Genomic DNA, 24,231 nt, shown 5'->3' on the forward strand with positions numbered 1-24,231 from the left:
TTTTTATTTATTTTTTATTTTTTGAGATTTAAAAGAATTTTTAAATGTTTTTATTTACTTCTGAGAGAGACAGCATGATCAGGGGAGGGTCAGAGAGAGAGGGAGATACAGAATCTCAAGCAGGCTCCAGGCTCTGAGTTAGCTGTCAGCACAGAGCCCGATGTGGGGCTTGAACCCATGAACCATGAGATCATGACCTGAGCCGAAGTTGGATGCTTAACCGACTGAGCTACCCAGCTGCCCCTAGACAATGTTTTTTAAAAAATGTTTAATGTTTATTTTTTAGAAAGAGAGAGCACAAGTAGGGGAGAAGCAGAAAGAGAAGGATGGACAGAGGGAATCTATACTGATAATGCAGGGCCCAACATGGGGCTCGAACCCATGAGCCATGAGATCATAACCTGAGCCAAAATCAAGAGCTGGATGCTTAACCAACTGGGCCACCCAGGCACCCCAATAGACAATATTTTTTTAAATATGAATATTATTATTTAGGCATGGCAAGACCAGCAGATGAGGACACTATTGCCATTGAAACGATAGCTGTTATACTCACAAGTCTCAAGAGGAAGGAACATTCTATGCTGTGGGCTACACAGAGAAGTACCAGAGTTGGTCAGGAGGCAGAAAGAATGAAGGGAAAATGTGGCCAAGAGTCTTTGTTGTGCTTTCTGTTAGTAGAATGAGAGAACCCAATATAATCACATGGGTACTTAAAAGTAGAAACCTTTCTAAGCTGTGGTCATAGCTCGAGCAGATGTAATGACAGAAGAACGTCAGAGAGATGCAGTGATGTTGTGTTTCAAGATGGAGGAAGGGTTTTGGGTGGCTTCTAGAAGCTGAAAAAGATGAGGCTCTCCAGAGATATAACCCTCTTAACTTTTTCGTTTTATCCCAGTGAGACCTGGGTTAGACCTCTAAATTGCTGAACTTTTAAAATAATAAATTTGCATGGTTTTAACCCACTAAGTTTTTGGTAGTTTGTTTTAGCATCAACAAAAAATTAACACAATAGTATGGTATTTCTATGAAACAGTAATCCAGTCAGAATTTCATCTGAAGACTAATAATCTTATTTTAATTTGAAGAACAATGTATAGAGATATAAATTACCTATGAGGTTATCATTGCTTACCTTCTGATAAACAGTGCATATTTGAATGGTTAAGAATTCCAAAATGAGGGGCACCTGGGTGGCTCAGTCGGTTAAGCGTCCAACTTTGGCTCAGGTCATGATCTCATGGTTCGTGGGTTCGAGCCCCACATCGGTCTCTGTGCTGACAGGCAGCTCAGAGCCTAGAGCCTGTTTTGGATTCTGTGTCTACCTCTCTCTCTGACCCTTCCCTATTCATGCTGTCTCTCTCTCTCTCTCTCTCGGAAATAAATAAAAACGTTAAAAAAATTTAAAAAAAGAATTCCAAGGTGAGATAATATCTTTCATGTGCTTAGTAAATGAAAGATATGCAATAAATGTCTATTTAAGTTGTTGACTATTGGAGGAAAACAAAAATAATGACAAAATATCATTTTAAAAATCCTTAGAATGCATGAATCACTAATTCTGTTTATTTTATCATTCCATCATGTTTGTATTTTACAGATAGCGAAGCTAGTTCTTTAATGGATATAGAAAATGTAATTTTGACTAAAATCCATGATGATGAAGAAGACCACTCGGAGACAATATTGAAATCTGACAAATTTCATCAGGATTTATTTTTTATGGAACGAGTTCTAATGGAAAATATATTTCAACCAAAACTTGCAGCTTATCGTCAGCTTCCTATTTTAAAAGGTATTTTTTAAATCACATTTAGACAAACTCAAATAATCAAAAGAATTGAATGACGTTATCATTTCTAAATGTAGCCTCCAGACTGGATTATCACTTGTCAAAAGACACATTTATATACCTTTTAGCATTAAACATCCAAATAATAGTAGAATTCAAACTACAGAGCCCTCCAAAGAGATCATCCCTTAGATTAAAATCTTCAAAAGCTTCCGTGGCTCTTTCTTCTCCCTTGCCCTTGCATTGAATTATTTTCTCATATTTAAACACCCTCTCCACTGCCATTGACACTTTCCAGGTCCTGGTGCTTATTACCTCTCCCTAATTTTATTGCAGGGGCATTCTTCCTGTTCTTGTTGCTGCAAATTCCATCTTAAACATTCACAGAATATTCTGAAAGATTTTAGAGATTAATTCAACCCTTCAATTTTTGAATGAAGAAAATGAATAGTATAGAAACTTTCTAAGTTTAGAGTCTATGACAAAGCTAGGCATTCATCCAAGGCCTTCTGATCTCATTCTAATTCTCTTTCCACTTTACTCTCCTGGGGTGCTGATGTATCCCATACACAGGTTTGAACCGGACATTTAACTCTCAAGATACCTTCAGTATCTTCCCATTGCCTATAATAAATTACAAACTCTCAGATTTCCCTTGTGCTATTTTCCAGTTAAACCTAACCTCCCATAAACAGGCATTAACCTTACTTTTCCCACCATGGATTAACTGTTTTGGTATATCAGATAAATGGACTCAGATAGTAAGTACAGTTGACCCTTGAACAAGGCATGGCTTAGGGGTGATGACCCTGGCACAGTCAAAACTCCAAGTATAAATTTTGATTCCCCCCCAAATTAGCTACAAATAGACTACTGTTGACCAGAAGCCTTACTTCTAGCATACATAGTCAACACACATTTTTATGTTATATGTGTTATATACTATATTCTTACAATAAAATAAACTAGAGGAAAGAAAATGTTATTAAGAAAATAATAAGGAAAAGAAAATACATTTATAGTCTTGTATCTGTGTTGGTCTGGGCCAGGGACAGAGGCAGGGGCTGAAGTCCTGGGCCCAGAATGACAAAGTTCTGCAGCCTGGTGGGCCTCAGCTCAGCAGTAGCGGCTGCTGGTGGGCCCATGGGTGGTGAAAGTAGCCTAGGGACACAGTGGAGCTGCCCTATCTGCCCAGAGGTAGACCACCTGCAGGTGGCCACTTCAGCTGCAGCCAAACATGAGTATACTGGTCTCTAGGAGGCCATGAGGCAAGGGGCCACCACAGGGAGGAACGTGCACCAGGCCTGTGAGGAGACCAAGGCCGTGGCCACCTGGTGCCACTCAAGAGGCCGGTGGGTGGAGGACTCAGGGGCATGGGGCTCCCTGCAGAATGCCATCCCTGCTCTCTGGGTGTGTTCTACCACTTTAACTCAGCCTTCTGCTGGCTAGCCCTAGATGCACCCCACCTGACCACCCTATCCTCACACAGGGCGACCTACACACCTTCCTGGTCCTGGGACCGCCAGGTTGCTGACAGCCTCAGTGTGCCTCTTCAGGCACTCAGGCAGCAAGTGCTACTTCTATGCTAGTTGCCTTTCATTCTATCTTGGGAAACTGGAGTGGGCAGTTGTAGACAAATGCCTTGTGGCTTTTGCTGTCAACTCTTTAAAAAAAAAATCTGCATGTAAGTGGACCCACACAGTTCAAACCTGTGTTGTTCAAGGGTCACTTGTATTCTTTTGTGTCTGGCTTCTTTCATTCAACATGATGTTTTTGAGATTCATTAAGATTGATTTGTGATAAGTGGTCCACTTTTTTTTCTGAGTACTGTTCCATTTTGTGAATATATCATAATTATTTGTATATTCGTTCACCTGTTAATGGACACTTGGCCCATTACCTGTTTGGGAATTTTATGAATAAAGCTGCTATAATCATTTTTGTGCTTTTTTGTGGGCATATGTCTTATTATTTTTAATGTTTATTTATTTATTTTGAGAGAAAAAGAGCATGAGTGGGGGAGGGGCAGAGAGAGAAAGGGAGAGAGAGAATAACCAGACAAGCTCCACACCATCAATGCAGAGCCCCACATGGGGCACAGTCCCATGAACTGTGAGATCATGATCTGAGCCAAAAACAAGAGTTGGACGCTTAACCAACTGTACCACCCCGGCACCCCTGGACATATGTTTTAAATTTTCTTGGGTAAATACCTAGAAATGGAATTTTGGGATCATTAGATAGATGCATATTTAACTTTTTTAGAGAATGCAAAATACCTATCCAAAGTATTTGTCCCATCTTACACTGCCATAAACAATGTACAAGATTACCTATTGTGGAGCACCTGGGTGGCTCAGTTGGTTAAGCATCCGACTTCGGGTCAGTTCATGATCTCATGGTTCGTGGGTTCAGGCCCCACACTGAGCTCTGTGCTGACAGCTAGCTCAGAGCCTGGAGCCTGCTTCAGATTCTGTATCTCCCTCCCTCCCTGGCCCTCCCCTGCTCATGTTCTCTCTCTCTCTCTCTCTCTGAGAAATAAATAAAACATTAAAAAATTAAAATAAAAAAAGATTACCCATTGCTCCACATTCTTGATAACAGCTGATGTTGGCAATTCTTTTAATGTCCTAAAGACTAAACGTGTTGACTACATATTCATGTACTTTTTTTGGTCACTTGTATTATCTTCTTTTGTGTAATATTCACTCAAGTCCTTTGTCATTTTAAATTGAGTTCTTTTTTTAATTGAGTTGTAGGAGCTTAAATTTTTATATATTCTGGAACAAGCTCTTTGAAAGGTATGTGTATTACAACTATTCTAAGTCGGTGACTTACCAATATATTTGTCTTTTGATGAGCAGAAGTTTTTAATTTTGATGAAATCTTATTTATCAGTTTTTTCTCTTGTAGTTAATGTTTGCCATGTCCTCTTTAAGACATCTTTGCCTGCCCCTAGATTGCAAATATCTTTGCCTTGTTCCTAAACTTAGGGAGAAGCATTCAATATTTTATCATTAAATATGTTGTTGAGTATACTTTTTTGTACATGTCTTTTGTTGACTTGAGGAAATATCCTCTTCATTTTAGTTTTCTAAACATTTTCCAAGGCCAATGGGTGTTGAATTTTGTCCGTGATACCCAGGATAGCCAACAGAATATTGAAGGAAAAGAAGAAATTTGGAGGACTGACACTATCTGACTTCAAGACTTATTATAAAGCTACAGTAGTTAAGTCAATGTGGTAGTTTCAAAAGAATAAATATATAGATCGATAGAACAGAATGGAGAGCCCCAAAATAGATCCACATAATTATATTCAACTATTCTTCGACAAAAGAGGAAAGGCAATACAATGGAGAAAAGATAGTCTTTTCAACCAATGGTACTGAAACAACTGGTCATTTACATGCAAAATAAATAATTAGATACATAAATTGTACCATTCACAAAAATTAACCCAAAATACATCATAGACCTCAATGTAAAATGCAAAACTCTAAAACTCCTAGAAGTCAACATAGGAGACAATCTAGATGATCTGAGAGTACGGCAATAACTTTTTAGATTTAACAACAAATTAATGATAAACTTCTGCTCTCTAACAGACATTTTAAGAGAATGAGAAATCAAGTCACAGACTGGAGAAAATATTTGCAAAGGATATATCCGTTAAAGGACCCATCCAAAATACACAACTATTTCTTAAAACTCAACAATAAAAAACAACATGGTTAAAAAATGGGCAAAAGTTGGGGCGCCTGGGTGGCTTAGTCAGTTGAGCGTCCGACTTTTGCTTAGGTCATGATCTCGCGGTTCGTGGGTTCGAGCCCCGCGTCAGGCTCTGTGCTGACTGCCAGCTCAGAGCCGGGAGCCTGTTTCAGAGTCTGTGACTCCCTTTCTCTCTGACCCTCCCCTGCTCACGCTGTCTCTCTCTCTCTCTCTCTCCTAGAAATAAATAAAACATTAAAAAAAATTTAAAAAGAAAAAATGGGCAAAAGACTTTAACAGACACTTCACCAAAGAAATACATGGATGGCAAATAAGCATGTAAATAGGTGCTCAAGGTCATATGCCATTACGGAATTGTAAACTAAAATAACAACGAGACACCACTATCCACCTATTAGAATGACAAAATTCCAAAACGCTGACAGCAGCAAGTATTGGCAAAGATGTGGAACAACAAGAACTCCCATTCAGTGTGTGAGGGATTGAATAATGGTTCAGTCACCTTGGAAGACAGTTTGGCATTTTATTACAAAACTAAATATACTGTTACCATATGGTCCATAATCACAGTATTTACCCAATGTAGGTGAATACTTATATACCAAAAACCTGTACACAAATGGTTATAGCAGTTTTATTGATAATTGCCAAAACTTGCAAAGCAACCAAGATGTCCTTCAGTAGGTGAATGGATAGATAAATTGTGGCATATCCAGACAATGAAATATTATTCACTGAAAAGAAGTGAGTTTTCAAGCTATGAACAGACATGGAGAAAACTTAAAAGAATATTACTAAATGAAAGAAGTCAGTCTGAAATGGCTACATGTGGTATGCTTCCAAATGCATGACATTCTGGAAAAGGCAAAAGTATGGAGACCATTGTTTGCTGGATTTTAAGGATTGGGAGGAATGAATAGACAGAGCACATAAGATTTTAAAAGCAGTGAAACTGTTTTCTATGATACTATTATGGTGGGTACATGTCATTGTACATTTGTCCAAACCCATAGAATGTACATACCAGGAGTGAACACTAATTTAAACTATGGCATTTGCTGGTAATGCTTTGTCATTGTGAATTCATTGATTATAACAAATATATTACTGGTACAGAATGTCAAATCCAAGGGAAGCTGTGCATATATCTGGGTTTAAGTATAGAAGAACTCTGTCTATTTTAAGTTCAATTTTTCTGTGAACCTAACATATGCTTAAGGATTTAAAGGAAAATAAGAATATAATGAGGAAAGCAATGAAAGCTATATAAGAACCAAATAGAGCTTCTAGAGCTGAAAAAGATATCTTGTACATTTTCAGGGTCACTAGATTAAGTATATATTTCTGAATGTGATTACTTTAAGATGAATATAAATGAGTACATGAGCTTGATATATCTGAAAATAAATCAGATGTTATTTTCTAGTTCATTCTTCAATATCTGATATGGATTCAGAGACTACCATGTCCCAAGTACATCTCCTAAAATTAAAATGATACATTTTCATGTTAAAGGAGAAAAAATTATTTTATAACTATTATCATTTTCTACTTTTTGAAACATGAACTTATTGTAGAGGTATGTTAAAACTCAGCCTCCATGTTATATCATATGTATAAATTAACTCAGAATAGACCATAGATTTAAATGTAAAAACTAAAACTATAAATTATAGTTCTAGAAGATAAAAGAGAAAATGTTTGTGATTTTACCATAAGAAAAGGTTATTTAATACACAAAAATCCTGACATGAAGGAAAAAATTGATAAGACGTTTGCATTAGTTAAAATGTCTGCTCTTTGAATAACACTGTTACAGAAAAAAAAAATGCAAGCAACAGTCTAGAAGAATATATTTACAATGTACATCTGACCAAAGACTTAAACTAGGAATATGTAAAGGACACATACAACTGATAAAAAAAATATGTATATAAACAGGGGCACCTGGGTGGTTAAGTTGGTTAAGCGTCTGACTCTTGATCTCAGCTCAGGTCTTGATCTTAGAGTTGTGAGTTCAAGCCCCATCCAGGGACCCATGCAGGTGTGAAATCTACTTAAAAAAGAAAAAGAAGAAAAAGAAATATATATAAAGAATAATAAAAATAGGTGAAATATTTGAACAGAAACTTCACTAAAATATATATATGAATAGTCAATAGACACCTTAAAAGGTACTAAATATAATTTGTCATCAAAGAAATGCAAGTTAAAAACCATAACAAAATGCCACTAGACACTAATTGGAATCGCTAAAATTAAAAAGACTGACAACACCAAGTGAGATTATGGAGTAATTGGGTTTTTCATATATTGCTATGGGAATATAAAATTACACAACAATGTTGGAAGTCTGTTGGGAAGTTTCTTATTATGTTATACATAGATCCACCCAATGATCCATTAATCCTGTTCTTGGGTACTCATCCAAGAGAAAGAAAACATATGTTGGGACACCTGGGTGGCTCATTTGGTTAAGCATCCAACTCTTGATCTTGGCTCAGGTCATGATCCCACGGTTTGTGGGATAGAGGCCCTGCATTGGGCTCTGTGCTAGCAGTGCAGAACCTGCTTGGGATTTTCTCTCTCCTCTCTCTCTGCCCTTACCTGCACATACTTGCTCACTCTCCCTCAAAATAAAAAAAATAATAATAATAAACTTAAAAAACAAAAAGAAAACATATGTCTACAAAAAAAGTTTATGTAAGATTGCTTATAGCAGCTTTATTCATAATAGCTCCAAACTGGAAACAGCCCAGATGTCCACCAACAAGTCAATGCATAAACAAATGATGGAGCACAAATCAGCAATAAAAATGAACTACTTATACACGTAGTAACCTTGATGGATCTCAAAAACATTGGCAACTGAGAGAAACCACACACAAAAGAACACATATCAACAAACCCATTTATATGATATGCTATCACAAACAAAACCAATCTGAGGTGATAGAAATCAAACCAGTGCCTGGCTGTGGTGGGTTGAACTTAGCCAGAAAGTAGCATGAGGTAACTTTTTTGGTTGATGGATATGTTCTCTACCCTGATTGTTGTGTTGGTTACATTGGTGTGTATATTTCTCAAAACTCATTAAACTGTACAGCTAAAATCTATGAATGTCACTGAATTTTCTCACAATTAAAAAAATGCTGCAATATTTATATTATCAGGTTCATTTAAAGAGTGATATACCACTGTAATTTCTTAACAGATATTGAGGTATAAGTGATATACAATAAACTACACATATTTAAAGTATACAATTTAATAAACTTTAATATATCACCATAAGTAATGAATATATACAATGATATATGATGGTAATGAATGTATTCATCACCCTCAAATGTTTTTTCATGTCCATCATAATTCTTCCTTTCTGTTCCTCTTTGCCCCTCTCTCCTCCTTAAGAAACTACTGATTTGCTTTATATCCCTTATATAGATTAGTTTACATTTCCTAGAATTTGATATAAGTGTAATCATGCATTATGTACTCTTATTTGTCTGGATTCTTTTCATTTAGCAGAATCATTTTCAGGTTCATTAATGTTGTGTGTATCTATAGTTCATTTCTTTTTATCACTGGTGAGTATTCTATTGTATGAATGTCCTATGCTGTGCTAATTCTTTCATCTGTTGATTGATATTTATTTCCAGTTTGGGACCATTACAGATAAAGTTTGCATGAACATTTATATACCAGTTGTATATACCAGCTAAAGTGCTGCTTTAGCTGAATCTCATAAGATTCGATACGTTGTATTTTCATTTCATTAAAAATATTTAAAAATTTTTGAGACTTCTTCATGGACCCATGTGTTATTTATAAGTGTGTTGCTTAATATACACATATTTTGGGATTTTCTAGCTATATTTCAGTTATTAATTCTAATTTAATTGCATTATGGTCCAGGAATATACTTTGCATGATTTCTATTCTTTTAGATTTGTTAGGGTTTTTGTTTTTGTGATCCATAATATGGTCTATCTTAGAGAATTTACAATGATACATGCAACACGTATGTATTCTGGTGTTTTTGGATGGAATGTTCTATAAATGTCAGTTAGGTTAAATTGATAATGATGTTCAGGTTGTCTGTATCCTTATTGATTTTCAGTCTACCTGTTCTATTACTTATTAAGAGAGAAGTGTTGAAATATGAACTATAATTGTGGATTCATTTCTCTTTTCAGATATATTGTTTTTTGTTTCACCTATTTTGCTAGGTACATACACATTTTGTGTTGTTATTACTCCTAGAGGATCAAGTGCCGATTTTTTCAATATATACAGGCAGAAATCTGGGAAGTATATGTGAGAATAGATATTAAAAGTGTTGGATAATAATGGAAAAAATATGAAGATACATTAGGACAAATTTATTGACATGGGTCCACTAACCACAGATTCTGGATTTAGTGTCATAGCTCTGGGTATCAAAATGGCTCTAACACTTGATTTTTTGTTGTTGTTGTTGCTGGCTGATAATGCATCAAAATGTAGTTTTCACTAAATAAAGTTGAAATGTCAGAACTGCTTTGGTACGCTGTAGAAAAAGGTATCCAAAGGCTTCAGGACATTGGAATGTTAGGGTGGATTTATCACAATGACCTACTTACCCACTGTGGAAGGGTCAAGATAATACACCTTTTAGCACAATTGTGAAAAATTAATTGGCTGGGTACCCCAACATCCTTGAAGAATTCTGTGGTCACTGTTCAGAAATTACAGTGGGAAATGCTGTCAATCAACTGAGATCCTGAGTGGCAGGGCATAAGTGGCAGCAATTAATTACCAATGAAAAGGTAGGCATGGTTACCATTGGGGGAAAAGCAGTTATCAGGATAGTCAGATTCACAGAGATCCACGGCATTGGCTAGTTGATCACCATACCCTTAGAAGAGAAATAGGTAGGTGCTGTATTGATTTGGTAGGACTGCCAAAAAACAAAACAAAACAAAAAAAAACCTTCCCCGTACTTCTGGAGGCTGAAAGCCCAAGCCCAAGGTATCAGTACAGTCAGCTTTCCTCTGAGGCCTCTCTTTTTGGCTTGCAGATAGCTACCTTCTTGTGGTCTCTTTACATGTTTTGTTTTGTTTTTTAATCCGTGCTTTTACATCCCCTGTGTCTCTTGGTGTTTCCAAATGTCTTCTTCTTATAAGGACAGCAGTCATATTTGATTAGGACCCAGAGTAATGGCCTTGTTTTACTTAATCTCCTCTTTAAAGCCTTTGTTTCCAAACCCATTATATTCTAAGGTATTGGGGATTAGGCCTTCCAATATATGAATTTTGAGGAGACAATTCAACCCATAAAATGTGGTCCTCCTAAATTTTTACTTGATCTGTATAAACAGAAGAGTCTTTTCTTTACAAAAGAAAAGTCATAACCCTTTAAGTAATTTCAAGACTTGTATTAATTTTCAGAACCAGAACTCCTTGGATAAAGTGGAGGCTGGGTCTCTTTGAGAAAATATTTCACTACACTACCCAAAATATATACTGTTAATATTTCTCTCAGTCTTCCCCAGAGGGATCTACAGCCTTTTATATGAGTGACTGTGTGTGGCGAAACAGAAAAATAAGAAATTTCAGGGATTACTGGATACTAGCTCTGAACAGATACTAACTTCATGAGACCCAAAGCATCACTATTATCTTTTAGCCAGACAGGACTTATAGGGGTCAGGTGACCAATGAAATTTTAACTCAGGTCCATCTCACAGTGGGTCCAGAGTGTCACTGAACTCATCTTGTAGTTATTTTCCCTGTTCCAGAATGTATACTTTGGAATAGAAATATTTAGCAACTGGCAAAATCCCCACATTTGATCCTTGAAGTGTGGAAGGAACGCTATTCTGGTAAGAAATGGATAAGTAGAAGTCACTAGAGCCTCCTCTACCTATGAAAATAGCAAACCAAAGCAATATCATGTTTCTGGAGGGACTGTAGAAATTAATGCTACCGTCAAGGGCTTGAAAGATGCAGAAGTATTGACTCCCATCACGTCCCCCATTCAACTCATCTGTTTAGCTTGCATAGAAAACACAGGATCTTGGGGGAATAATGGTCGATTATTGTAAACTTAATCAGGTGGTGACTCCAATTGCAGTTGCTATTCCAGATGTTGTTTCCTTGCCAGAACAAATTAACACAGCACCTGGTACCTGGTATATGACTATTGACACAGAAAATGCTTTTTTTTTCCTTTTTTCTTCAATACCTGTTGGTAAAAGCCACTGGAAGCCATTTGTTTTCAGCTGGCCAGGCCAGCAATACGCCATCACTGTCCTACCTCAAAGGTATAGTAGCTCTTCAGCTTGTCCTAATTTAGTCTGCAGGGACTTTTCCCTTCAACAAGACATCACACTGGTCCATTACATTGATGACATTATGCTGATTAGAGCTGGTGAATAACTGGACTTATCAGTAAGACATTTGCATGCCAGAGGGTGAGAAATAAATCTGATCATTTTTAAAAAAAATTTTTTAATGTTTATTTGTTTTTGAGAGAGAGAGAGAGACGGAGAGGGAATGAGAACGAGCAGGGGAGGAAATCTGAAGCAGGCTCCGGACTCTGAGCTGTCAGCACCGAGTTTGAGATGTGGGGCTCAAACTCACAAACCATGAGATCATGACCTGAGCTGAAGTCAGACACTCAGTCGGTAGACTGAGCCACCCAGGCACCTCTGATAAAATTTCAGGGGCTTTCCACCTCAGTGAAATTTCCAAAGGTGAAGGTTAAGTTTTTTCTTTTGGCCCCTCTTACAGCCAAAAAAGACCTAGTAGACCTCTTGGTTCTTTGGTGACAACATATTCTTCATTTGGATGTGCTACTTTGGCTTATTCACTGAGTGACCTGAAAAAATGCTAGCTCTGAGTGGGGCCCAAAGCAACAGAAGATTCTACAACAGGTCCAGGCAGTCATTCAGAATGCCTGTTACTTGGGCCATATTATCCAGCAGATCCACTGGTGCTTGAAGTGTCTCATAGAGAGGTGGTGTTTGGGCCCTTTGGCAGGCTCCTGCAGGAATGGAGAGCAATAGTCTCTTCTTTTGATTTAATTTTAGAACCAGAACCTGAAGAACCTGATGACTTTCAAGAAGGTGAAAAACATGAAGAGACAGAGGAAGAAGGTAAGAAGGAAGAGGAAGAAGAAATAGAAATAAGTACGGAACAATCAACAATACCAGCCAATTTAGAACGACTTTGGTCCTTTTCCTGTGACTTAACCAAAGGCCTTAATGTGAGCAGCCTTGCCTGGAATAAAACAAATCCTGTAAGTTATTGAACATTTTAACAATTCTGTCTATAGTATTTAAGGGAAACTGTCAAGTACTAATGAAGTTTTTTTTTCCTCAGATATTAAGCAAGGGATTTTATTTGATTTAAAATGAAGTTTTAACATACCTCTACAATAAGTTCATGTTTCAAAAAGTAGAAAATGGTTATAGTTATAAAATAATTTTTTCCTTTAATATGAAAATGTCATCATTTTAATTTTAGGAGATGTACTTGGGACACAGTAGTCTCTGAATCCGTATCAGATATTGAAAAGTGAACCAGATGATAACATCTAACTGATTTATTTTCAGATATATCAAATTCATGTACCCAAATGTAAATTCTTCTTGAAGTAATCACATTCAGAAATATATACTTAATCCAGTGACCCTGAAAATGTACAAGATAATTTTAGAAATTTCTTAAAATATTATTACTACCAGTAATAGCAAATATTGTAAGCATTTTACTTGTATTAAACAGGAACTATTGTCCCCCATTATGTTGATAAGGAAACTGCAGTACAAAAAATAAACAAATAAATAACTTGCCCAAAGTCCACGTCTCTTAAATGCCCAGAGTAACACAACTAGTAAGTGAAACAGCTAGAATTCAGACTCAAACATCTGGATCCATAGATCTTGCTCTTAATTACTGCACTGCCAAAAATCATCTTGAGCCAAATTATATGAATCATCAAGTTGGGGTATGGTATATTTGCTTTTAAAAAAGAGATAATTATAGAGTAATGAGACTTATTTTCTCCTGGCGTTTATAAACTGCTTCTGAAGACATGATTCTCAATTAGGGATTCCAAAACTCTTTTGAGTGATGACAATATCTTTGGAATCAATATTTTCTGTATTTTTAAAGTGGTTACAACTAATTGGTTTGTTAAAGCTGTATTGTATTATGTATGTTTAAGAATTAGCCTTATTATTTTACTGCCACATCTTATAAGGTACTATTGTAAATATACTAGTTGTTAATGGATTTAAAAAAATACAAACCCTAGCATCATCCTTATAGAAACCTAAGTAATGTATTATTTAAATTATGTATATTATTTTAATAAAATAAAAATACTTTTAGTTAGTATGGATTGGTCCTTATAAACTATATTTGGAAACATCTTATAAGATAAGTGATACTCAATAAATCAATAATAAATGTGTAATAAAGGCAGGTGAATCATTTTTAGAAACTGAATATTCCAGCATTTTTAAAGTTAATATATTGTTATTGAGATTAAAGTTAAATAATTGTTAATGAAGCTAAAAAAATATGACGAATGGCATCTATTATATTTATTAATTCATTCTACAAATACTTATTGAACATTCACTCTGTACCAGGAACTCTAATAAGGCACTAGAGGAAACAGTAGTAATTTAGTCATACAAAGACCCTGCCTGTATAATAGTTCTCTCTGTGTTTTAATAAGGGAAATAAATAGTATTGTGAGAATGCATAAGAGGGGCGCCTGGGTGGCTCAGTCGGTTGGGTGTCCGACTTCGGCTCAGGTCATGATCTCATGGTTTGTGGGTTCGAGCCCCGCATCAGGCTCTGTACTGACAGCTAGCTCAGAGCCTGGAGGCTGCTTCAGATTCTGTGTCTCCTGCTCTCTCTGACCCTCCCCTGCTCACACTGCCCCTCTCTCTTTCAGAAATAAATAAAACATTTAAAAAATTTTTAAAAAGAATACATAAGAGAGACTCATGAATGCTTTTTAGAGGAAGTGGTGCCTATGCTGAGTCTTGAAGTGATGAATAAAAGTTTGTTCATGTCAGCGTAAAAGGAATAGTGGTGAAGAGTGGTTTAAGGCAGAGGAAATTATAAAGAGATGGTATTGGCTTGAAACTAGGGTTACAGCAAAAAAATATATATTTTTGATAAAGGTATTCTGATTATAAAGAAGAGGTTGGGTTTGGTTAATCATCAAACTTTTGTCTTTATGCACTTATATAAGGACATCTTGAAATGACCTGCTTTATTAATCAGCTTGGGGTACTATAACAAGATACCATAGACTGGCTGGGTAAAGAAACAGAAATTTATTTTCAGGAAGCCAGGAAGTTTAGGATCATGGTGCTAGCTGATTTCATTACTGGTGAAGGTTCTCTTCGTATCTTGCAGATGGCCACCTTCTTGCTGCTTTCTTGCATGGTGGAGAGAGAGAGCTCTTTTTCTAAGGCCACCAATCCTATTGGATTAACATTATGACCTTCATGACCTCATTTAATCTTGATTACCTCCTAAAAGCCCTTTCTTCAAATACAATCATGTTGGGGATTAGGACTTCCAACACATGAATTTTAGGAGAGGAGACACAATTCAGTTCATGGCACCCTGTCTTTATATTTGAAATAATTAGGTCATTCTCAGAAACTCATAATGTAGTAATATAAATTTGGAAAAATGTCTCAATATATGAAAGAACTTTTCAGCAATTGGTTCTTTTTAGTTATTCATCAGTCTGAAATATAGTTATTATTATTTTGCTTAGTAAGATGGAGATATAAAGTAAAAATAGATGGTATGCTGTTTTTTTTCTCAATAGGAATGCCATTTCTATTTTTAATATAGATCATTAATATGCATCTTTATATATTTCCCAATCTTTTTATGCTATCTTCTCTTATTTAAAACATATTTTTCTGATTTTCAGGACCTTTTGGCTGTTGGCTATGGGCACTTTGGATTTAGAGAGCAAAAAAGAGGATTGGCTTGCTGCTGGTCAATAAAGAATCCTATGGTAACGCCAATAGGAATAAACCCATTTTTAGTTAATTAAATGTTGACATAATTCTCATAAAGTAGATGTGTGTGGTAATTAAAGTCAAAAAATTATCAAGGAAGACTTTATTTTCTTTGGTTTAAAGTCATAAGAATTAAAATTTATTCTTGTTGATATAGGGTAAACTAAATTCATTTAATAAATATTTATTGGGCATTTACTATGTGCTGTTAGATCTGATGACCCAGAATTGAACAATTATTTTTTATCATAAAGAAGAGGAAACTTTCTAGTGAAAATCCTTTAAAAATTATGTTTCAGTTAACACTGAATTGTTTCTTAATTATGAATAACTCATCACCTCATAAGATAGATTTGTGCTGGCCTGAATACATATAAAATGGATGAATATGAATGACTGTTATTAGTAAGAATTTTTCAAGGAGAATAATAAGAATCAGTTATTTTTTTTGTTAAACAGTTTTAGTCAATCTGTTACTTTGCAGCTTTACATTTAGTTTTAATTCATAACTGAAATGTGAAGTGGAAACCTTAGAAAAGGGTCAGGAGAGCAAAGTAAAAAAATGATTAGAGCTTTTATAAATAGCCTCAGTTTATTAGGAAGCTGGGTTTATATAGAATAAAAAAAAGGAAAGAAGAAACAATTTTAAAAATGTGGAAGTATTGATATAGGATCCATCATTGGTAAGTTGTCTTCTTTCCATATGGACTGCTAAAAGCAAGAAAGGATTTGGATTAGACTTTAAACAAAACAATAAAACTCTTCACAGAGTTGTCTAAAAGACTACCTTAAAGAGTTTTTTTGGAGCTTCCTCTATCCACTGTTTAGAAATATCTAGATAATTCAAGCCTCTGAAACAGATACTGGAAGATAGGAACCTTGCTAGATAATTTGATTGGAGCCAATTATTTGTTTCTTAAAGAAGGCACATCTATGATGATCATACAAATCCCACTGAACGATTACCAAAATCTGGTAATTATTGGAGAAGGCCATGCTGTATTTCTTAAAAATATTGAGCTCTGAGAATGCATTAAAGGAAAGAGAATGACTAATTGACATTTTGTTTTCATCTATACTGGAAGTTAAGAAGACAGGAGTAACTTAATGTAGACTACCCCTTCTTACATTTCCACTGCCAGCAGACTAGTCTTAAGTCACCATTATATCCTATCTTACTATGGCCTGCAAAACCCAGTGTAAAATGTAATACAATTATTGTTTTTATTCAGTGGCCAGAGCGTATTTATCAGAGTCTACATGGAGTTACTGCTGTAGATTTCTCCATTGGAGCACCTAATCTTTTAGCCGTTGGCTATTACAATGGTACCATTGCAGTTTATAATGTACAGAGCAACAGTAATGTTCCAGTTCTGGACAGTAGGTGAGAATCCAAGAATTACATAAACATATAATATGTGCTTTTTTTTTAAGGAGAACTAAAAATTTACTCTAATGTTATCTAATTTTGAGTGAATGTTTATGTTGTTATTGAAAGTGATACCATTACTTTTCAAACACTTAATAATTCCTCATACTTAATAATTCCTCATTTCAAACACTTAATAATTCCTGTCTCGCTGGAATGCTGTGTCCTAAAATCTGCATGTTCTCTGCCCACCTCACCACCCTTCCTTGACAGTTTATGTTCACTCTTTTAAAAAAATTTAAAAATTTCCCCAGGCTTATTGAGGTATAATTGAAAAATAAAAATTGTATATATTTAGGTTCTCTAACGTCATTTCTAAAACAAGTATGGGGCACCTGGGTGGCTCAGTCGGTTAAGTGTCCGACTTTGGCTCAGATCATGATCTCACAGTTTGTGGGTTCGAGTCCCACGTCGGGCTCTGTGCTGACAGCTAGCTCCGAGCCTAGAGCCTGTTTCAGATTCTGTATCTCCTTCTCTTTCTGACCCTCCCCTGTTCATGCTGTCTCTCTCTCACTCTCTCTCTCTCTCAGAAATAAATAAAACATAAAAAAATAGAAATAAAAGAGGTACAATGTAATTACTGAATATATGTATACACTGTGAAATGATTACCACAATCAAACTGATTAATACAATCATCACCTCACAGTTACCTTTTTGTTTGTGTGTGTGGTGAGAACACTTTGGATCTACTCTCTTAGCAAATTTTGAGGATATAGTACAGTATTATTAACGATGATCATCATGCTGTATGTTAGATCTCCTTTTCTTATTTGTCTTCTAACTGTTAAGTTTGTACCCTTTATTGCTTTGGCATCACTCCTCCAAGAAACCTTCCCATTCCTTTCTTTTGTGCACTTGTGTAGTTATCACAGCACTCATCATGCTGTATATGTATTGTTTACATATATATTTTCCTGAAGAGGCTATAAGCAACTTGAAGTCAAGGATTAAGTCTTACCCTTTTATCTTCAGCATGTTGTATTGGGAATGTAACAGGATTATAGTTAAGTGAATAAGAATAAATAATGGATGAATGCATGAATGAATGAGTCATACTGAGAAAATAAAAATGTTAAAAGTGAAAGGTAGTGACTATGTTAGGATTTTATAATAGAACAAATACCAATGGGGCAAAAATGAAGTAGTATATTTATGTTAGTGTTTGAATAAACTTAGAGCTGAAAATAGGCATGAAAGCAGGGTCTGTAAGCTTCAATTTGAAATTGTCTGCATAGTTTTGTAAGCATGGGCATTTGTGCTTGTTTTATTAAATAATGCAAAGCTATATATGATTTTAAAAAGATTCAGAACTATTGCTTTGAAAGGTTTGCATAAAAAAATCAAGGACTAGGAACAGAGAAACCCATTATTCTGACAGAAAAACAGTCACTAATCTGCGAAGTGATTTTAATTCTTCAGAGAAATGTTAAATCAGCCATAGAGAGAATCAATCCAATGGGCAGACCTGAGACATAGAAAGGTAAGGTGATTGTTTACTTAAATAAGACTTAAATAATTTATCCATTTGAGCTATGAAAAAATTCTTATAAAGCTGAAGATACTTATTTTTAATGTGTCCAAAGTAAATTAACGCAACTTATCTAGGAAAAAGTAAATGAATAGAGTAAGGGAAAGTATATTCTGAAAAGAAAGAAAATTTTTGCTTTTCTATTTTTCTTCTATTATAACAGTTAATATAATTAAAGGTAGTAAAAGTTTCCTTTTGTAAGAATTGAAAAAAACCCAAAAAGCATTAGGTGACAAAATGATTATTTTCCCTGTTTTTCAAAAATACTTTTCCTAAAGTAAAAGTCCAGTTTTGAACAATAAAGGCATCATTCTTTAAGTAGGTCACAGTGCTCCAGGGAGCTGTCCTTATGACTTACACTCCTGTGCTTTTAAAAATTATGACAATGATTCTATATTTAGTGCTTTTCTCTGTTTTAGTGAATCACCTCAAAAACATTTGGGACCTGTATGGCAACTACAGTGGATAGAACAAGATCGAGGGACAACAGGAGATGACAAAAGAGAAATACTAGTTTCTATATCAGCAGATGGAAGAATCTCCAAATGGGTTATACGGAAAGGACTGGACTGTCATGGTAAAAAGAACAAATACATACACACATATATATCAAATTACTTTCCTTTTATTATGTGCTGACTTCAAATTCCTAGTGAGCCACATAAGAGGCGATGAATGTTGCTTTGGCTACATAAGAAAAATGAGCTTGCTCATTGTTTTTCTCATTGGTATTTGCTAATTTGAACCTAATCACATGCAAAAGATGGCAGAACTCATCTTGTAGGAGGGACATACATTATATACACAATCCTTTTTCATGTGGTAAGTAAGATATGTATTTTCTTCTTTAAATAAAGATTTGATGCGTTTGAAGCGAACTACTTCTAGCAGCAGCAAGAAAGGAGCGGAAAAGGAAAAGAAAGGTGAAGCTCTGATATCTCGACAGGCCCCTGGACTTTGTTTCGCTTTTCATCCTAAGGTAAATTATTCCAATCCATTCTTTACTATTGCATATGACCACTTCCAGTAACTGAAGTGTAGTAAGACATAAAGCGAGACAAAGGTTTAGCATGTTAATCAATATTGTGCCTTGTAGGTAAAAATAAAACAAACATAGACATAGCTGCCAAACGAAGGTGGAGAGGCACATCCCAGTTAGTTGTTCTGTGTCTTTATCTGCTTTCAAGAGGAAAGGTCTACATTTCTGAGGAACTGTGGAAGGATTCTTTTTACAACTTCATGTTTAGCTTGAGTGCTTTATCATATTGATAGAAACCGAATCTACCATACAGTCCCCTATTTCAGTGTGAGTGGTGAGTCTCATGACAATGAGGATTAGGAAGACTAGTTAAGTTCATGGTTATCAAGACCAGAATCAAATCAAAGCACAATTAATGAAACTCTACTTTTTCTAATTCTTTTTATCTGCAAGTACTTTGGAATCAGAAAATTCAGCAACTATGACAGACTTCTAAGGAACTATATTCTATATATTTTCTGTTATATGTAGTGTAGTCATCTTTTTTGTGACAGCATCATCCACCTAATTATGCAAACCAGAATTTGAGCTCCTACTTTGTTCTCCTCTATCATCCAAAGGCTGTTTAAGTCTTATTGTCCTTTCAGTCCAAGCCTACTACTGCTAATGTAGTTCAGGCCTTTATTGTGTTTCATATTTACCACCGCAGTTGTATTCTAACTGCCTTCATTCTCAAATTCTTGTAATCCACGTTTCACCTTGATTCTAGAACAGTGCTTCTCAACGTGGGCAGGGAGGGGAATATTTTATCACTAAGGCGTATTTCACAATGTCTTGAAATATTTTTAGTTGTTGCAGCTATAGGAGGTGGGGCATGGGAAGGAACACTATTGGCGTCTAGTAGGCAGAGGCCAGGGATGCTGCTAACCATCCTACAGTGCACATGACAACTACTGCCCTCCTCCAAAAGAAGAAGAAGGGAAAGAGGAAGAAAAGGGGCAAGGAGAAAGAGAAGGAGAGGGGGAAGGGGAAGGAGAAAGAGAAGAGGAGAAAAAAAAGAAGGAAAAGGGGAAGGAGAGGGGGAGGGACTGGCCCAAAATATCAATGGTGTTGGGTTGAGAAATCCTAGTCTGGTATCTGAGAAATGTCCTTGGCATGAAGAATTTGAGATGATCATATAGTGTGTAAATAAAGAGTTTTACTTCTTCTTTTCTAATCTGGTTATCTTTTCTTTCCTGATTGTACTGCCTTGAACATCCAGTACAATGATGAATAGAAGTGGTGAAAACAAACATCCCTCTCTTGTTTCTTATCTTAGGAAGAAAGCATTCAGTCCTTTTACTGTATTCATCCTTATTCATACTTTTACAAGTATGTAAGCTGAGATTTTTATTTTGTAGATGTAATTAATCGCATCAAGGAGATCCCATTACTTTACTGTTTGTTGAGAGTTTTATTGAGGATAGATGTTAGGTTTTTGTCAAATACTTTCTTTACATCGAGATGATTATACAGTTTTTCTTTTTAAGTTTGTTATTATGGTGAATTACATTAAATTTTTAAATGTTTGTTTCTAAAATAAATCCCATTTGATCATGATTTATACTTTTAATCTACCATTGGATTTGATGTGCTAAAATTTTGTTTAGGAGTTTTCATCTTTGTTTATAAGGGATAGCCATCTATAGTTTTCTTTACTTGTTATGTCTTTGTCTGGTTTTGATATTAGGGTAATCCTGTAGAATGAGTTGAAAAGTATTCCCTCTTTACTTTTTTGAAAGAATATGTATACAATTAGTATTATTTCTTCATTACATGTTTGATGGGATTAATAAACCACCTGGGCCTGGAATTTTCTTTTAGGAAGATTTTTAACTTTTATCTAGAAATTCAAATTTTTAGTAGATATAGGACTATTATTACTATTATCTATTTCTTCTTGAGTGCATCTTGATAATTTGTGTCTTTCAAGGAATTTATTTCATCTAAATTATTAAACGTAGTGGCATCATAATAATTCCTTAGTATTCTTTAATAGACATTCAAGTATATAACGATGTCACCTCTTTAATTCCTACTGTTGGTAATTTGTGTCTTCTCCTTTTTGTCTTTAGTCTAGCTAAAGTTTATCAATGCTATTGATCTCAAATAACCAGCTTTTGATTTCTCTGAATTTCATGATTGTTTTTTCTATTTTCTATAAAATTGATTTCCACTTTGATCTTTATTTTCTTTCTTCTGCTTTGGTTTTATTTGCTCCTCTTTTTATGCTTCTTAAGGTGGAAGCTGGGATCATTGATTCATTACTTTTCTTCTTTTTGATGGAGGCATTTGTGCTCTAACTTTTTCTCTAAGTACTGTTCTGGCAACATCCCACAAACTCTAATATGTTGTATTTTGATTTCATTCCATTCAGAATACTTTCTAATTTCTCCTTTATTTTTTGATTGATGGACTATTTAGTAGCATGTTATTTAGTTTTTTAATATTTAGGGCTTTTCCAAGTATCTTTCTGTTTATTGATTTCTAGTTCAATTCTATCATGATCAGAGAACAAATTTAATAAACTGAATCCTTTTGAATTTATTGAGATTTGGTTTAAGCCCAGAATTGTGACATTTGCATGTAAATGTTCCCTGTGTACTTCAAAAAAATGTATATTCTGCTATTCTTGGGTGGAGTATTCTATGGATGACAATCAGCTTAGGTTGGTTGAAGGTGTTTTCCAAGTTGACTGTATCCTTTCTGATTTTCTGCCTACCTCTCCATCAATTATTGACAGAGAGGTATTGACGTGTCTGGCCCTAATTATGGATTTTTCTGTTGTTGTTGTTGTTGTGTGTGGTTTTTTGTTTTTTGTTTTTTTTTTACTGTGATTCCATCAGGTTTTGTTTTATGTAGCTTGAAGCTTTGTCTTAGGTATATAAATGTTTAGGATTATTATATTCTCTTGATTACTCAACTCTCTTATTATTGTAAAGTAGCCTTATTTATAACTGGTAATATTAACTCTGAAATAATCTGAATCTGATATTAATGTAACCACCTCAGCTTTCTTTTAACCAGTGTTAGCATGGTTTATTTTTTCCTTTTATTAAGTTTTTATTTAAATTGCAGTTAGTTAACATACAGTGTTTCAGGTGTAGAATTTAGTGATTCAACACTTACAGACAACATATGGTGCTTATTACAACAAGTGTCCTCCTTAATACCCATCACCTATTTAACCCACCCTGCTACCCAGCTCCCCTCTGGAAAGCATCAGTTTGTTCTCTGTAGCTAAGACTCTGTTTCTTGATTTTTTTTTTCTCTCTCTCCCCTGGCCTATGTTTATTTGTTTTGTTTATTAAATCATTTTCTATCCTTTCACATTTTTTTAACTTAAAATTTTTTTTAATGTTTATTTATTTTTGAGACAGAGAGAGACAGAACTTGAGGCAGGGAGGGGCAGAGAGAGAGGGAGACACAGAATCCGAAGCAGGCTCCGGGCCCCAAGCTGTCAGCACAGAGCCCGATGGGGCTCAAACCCATGAACTGTGAGATCATGACCTGAGCCAAAGTTGGACACTTAACCGACTGAGCCACTCAGGCACCCCAGTCCTTTCACATTTAACCTACTGTGTCTCTATATTTAAAGTATATTTCTTATTGGTAGCCTATCGTTGGGTCTTGCTTTTTTATCCATCTTATATTTTCTCTCTTTTAATTGTGATATTTAGACCATTTACATTTAGTTTTATTTTGTTATGGTTTGGTTTGAGTCAATCATTTTGTTTCAAAATGAGCCCTGTGTTGCAACTGCATTATAGTCAATGTAAATCTCTGCCCATATTGATTCTTTCAAAGAAATTATTCCTGAGAGAACTCCCCAATAAATTTGTCGCATGGAAATCTCAGAGTTTACATACTGACAAAAACAACTCTAGACAGTGACCTTGAAGATCTCTGTAGAAAGATAAGTGACTTATAAATGGTGTTGGAATAATAATTATTCACATAAAAATGGAATTAGATACCTACCCCTTCATAAACAAAAAAATTTTAGATGAAAATGTAGGAAAACACTTCTATTACCTCAAAAAAGGAAAAATTTCTTAAAGTAGAAAAAAATGCTAGGTATATAAAAAAATTATAATACTAGCTACATCAAAATGAAAACTTCTGTTTATCAAGACAATAAAAAAGTAAAAGGAAAGACATACACTTGGAGAAGATATTTGCAACATATGTAATAGGATACATAAAGAACCTTTATATAAATGAATATAAAAATATTATGAGTAAAATTAGTCAAGAGACATAAACAGAAGAGGAAATACAAATAGCCAGTAAACATAAAATGTGCTCAATCGTGTTAATATTGATATAATATTCATATAAATAAATTCATATTCATTTAAATTCATATACCATTAGGTTAAATTTTATATCTAATATAATGGCAAAATTTCAGATTTGTAAACAACCAAAAATTGAAGAGAATGTGGATTAAAGGGAACTTCTGTATACTGCTGAATATAAATTGGTAATACTAGTTTGGGGAAAAATTGTACCTTATTGTGTTATTTAAAACTGCTTATATTCCATGATTTTGTAGTTGCATTCATTAGCAGTGGTACATGCTAGAACAGAGTGTCTCAAATTTTAATGTGCATACACGTTATTTGAGGGTCTTGTTAAAATGCAGATTCTGATTCAGTAGGTCTGGGGTAGCATCTGA

At 35.0% G+C, this 24,231-nt stretch overlaps 1 protein-coding gene across 1 annotated transcript in view; it reads left to right on the forward strand.

The window, feature by feature from the left end:
* Positions 1-24,231, forward strand: part of DNAI4 (dynein axonemal intermediate chain 4) — an 83,599-nt gene that overhangs the window by 44,834 nt on the left and 14,534 nt on the right. The window contains exons 8-13 of the mRNA XM_077776343.1: positions 1,601-1,795; positions 12,600-12,808; positions 15,482-15,568; positions 16,805-16,956; positions 18,952-19,109; positions 19,390-19,511. Coding sequence (XP_077632469.1) covers positions 1,601-1,795; positions 12,600-12,808; positions 15,482-15,568; positions 16,805-16,956; positions 18,952-19,109; positions 19,390-19,511 — 923 coding nt within the window. The remainder of the gene's footprint in view (positions 1-1,600; positions 1,796-12,599; positions 12,809-15,481; positions 15,569-16,804; positions 16,957-18,951; positions 19,110-19,389; positions 19,512-24,231) is intronic.

The sequence above is a fragment of the Crocuta crocuta genome, unplaced genomic scaffold (genome assembly GCF_008692635.1).
Source record: "Crocuta crocuta isolate KB4526 unplaced genomic scaffold, BGI_CrCroc_1.0 scaffold17, whole genome shotgun sequence".
Lineage (NCBI taxonomy): Eukaryota > Metazoa > Chordata > Mammalia > Carnivora > Hyaenidae > Crocuta > Crocuta crocuta.